The 1,918-nt window shown below is 32.0% G+C and overlaps 1 protein-coding gene across 1 annotated transcript in view; it reads left to right on the top strand.

The window, feature by feature from the left end:
- Positions 1 to 1,918, top strand: part of RASA1 (RAS p21 protein activator 1) — a 153,904-nt gene that overhangs the window by 142,072 nt on the left and 9,914 nt on the right. The window contains 2 exon segments of the mRNA XM_010726074.3: positions 317 to 432; positions 1,520 to 1,606. Of these exon segments, the coding sequence (XP_010724376.3) occupies positions 317 to 432; positions 1,520 to 1,606 (203 nt within the window).

Genomic DNA, 1,918 nt, shown 5'->3' with positions numbered 1-1,918 from the left:
ATTATTCTCCTAACTTCTGTATTTTCTTGCAACTTCATTGTGGAAAGGATGGGGGTCCTCAGAATTTTGAATTAAAAAGATGTGAAAGGGTCATGCGAATGGACAGTGTGGAATGTCTTAAATATTAAAGGCCTAATGTACTAGAACCACTGCTGCTTCTGATTTCCTGTGTAGCTGTTGAAGCAGATGTGGGAGTCTGAGATTTCTACTGTAGAATAATTTTTAATTTTCTTTGAAGAAGTCTTCATTGTGTTGTTTCATTATGAAACTGTGTCGTTCTGGTAGGAGTGGAAACCTAATCATCTTCTCTTTTTAGTTGAATCCTTCAAAACTAGAAAAGAATGAAGATGTAAACACTAATTTGGCACATCTACTCAGTATACTTTCAGAGCTGGTGGAGAAAATATTCATGGCCGCAGAAATACTGCCTCCGTAAGTTGGCACTTTTCTGATCTGTATTTGGAAATTCCTGCCTATGTGATTTATATTGCACCTTAAAATGGTATTTTTATGGGTTCATGTTCTGCTAATCAATCACAAGACTGTTCAGAGTTGGTAGGGTTTTCAGGATAAATTGTACAGTGGTATATAGAAGGATTTAAAACCAACATTTTCAGGTATAAATAGTCCCTTTTTACAAAAGCTTTTGTAAAGGGAAAGAAGCATAAAAATAATCAATGAAAGAGCGTAGAAAACAATTTTAAGTAAATTACAAGTTCTTATAATTCCTCTTCTGGGGAAGAGACACAGAATTATTAACAGTATATTAAAAATATAAGCAGAGTATTGGTGTGATGTGCTGTGATTATTTCTATCAAGGAAGTGCAGAGGCTAATTTTTTTCCTTTTTTTTTTTTAAGTGCCAATGCAATCTCCGTTCCTATTAGATTTGAACCATCAAATAAGAACTTGATAGTACTAACAGTTCTTTTCATTTGCTTTCAAAGTAAACTCTTTAAATTGTAGATAACATAAATGTTTGTTTTCAGGTAGTGCTGGCAAGGTTAAAAGGTGTGTCCCTTTTAATTTATGTGATGCAGTTCTCAACACATAAAAAGTGCCACAGTTAGTATTGGAGAGGAGAAATTCTGTAGTTACTCAGACACTTAACCATTAAAATGTAACCCTTATTTATGGAAACAAAAGTTGCTACTGAGTTAAAAAGAGCAAAAGTGAAAAATATATCAAAACATCAAGTTTGTACCTTTTTTTTCATAAACATAGGTTTTTAAAAAACATAAAACATTAAATGCACATCTAATGTTACCTACATGAATAGAATTATTGAAAACGTTTTCCGAGTTTATAAATCTACTTTTTAATGAACAATTATAAATTGAGTTTTTATGAATTTATTAACTTAAATTTAAATTAAGAATTTTTAAATGTCTAAGTAGTAGAGTTGGAATTGATAACATTTCTGTAGCAAGTAGGCAGTTGGATAGGATCCTTTCTGACTAGATTTTTTTATTCTCTAAGTCTTACGTGATGAGTAATCAGCTATGCTACCACTCTTACAGGACATTGAGGTATATTTATGGGTGCTTGCAGAAGTCTGTTCAAAACAAGTGGCCTGCTAATACAACCATGAGAACCAGAGTTGTTAGGTAAGTTATGTGTCACTGTGTTGAAAGTAATCTTTTAAAGTCTTATCTGTAACAAGCTTCAGTGTGCTTAATCTATTTTACTCTGTGACAAAACTTTATAATACTTATATAGATAATGACATTGAAAGTAGTTATGATACTGAGGCATGATATCCCAATTAAGGATTATGAGCGTGCAAGATTCACATTCCTAGACCTTTGCAGAATAAGATGGTATAGTACAGAGGTCAGGATGGCTTTACTTAATAGTTTTAACTTCAAATTTACTTGCATTGTGTTAAGTTTTACAACTTAAATAATGATTCCTATTTT

The sequence above is a fragment of the Meleagris gallopavo genome, chromosome Z, assembly GCF_000146605.3.
Source record: "Meleagris gallopavo isolate NT-WF06-2002-E0010 breed Aviagen turkey brand Nicholas breeding stock chromosome Z, Turkey_5.1, whole genome shotgun sequence".
NCBI classification, from domain to species: domain Eukaryota; kingdom Metazoa; phylum Chordata; class Aves; order Galliformes; family Phasianidae; genus Meleagris; species Meleagris gallopavo.
The sequence above is the reverse complement of the archived record's forward strand: the minus strand, read 5'-3'. Positions and strand labels throughout refer to the sequence as shown.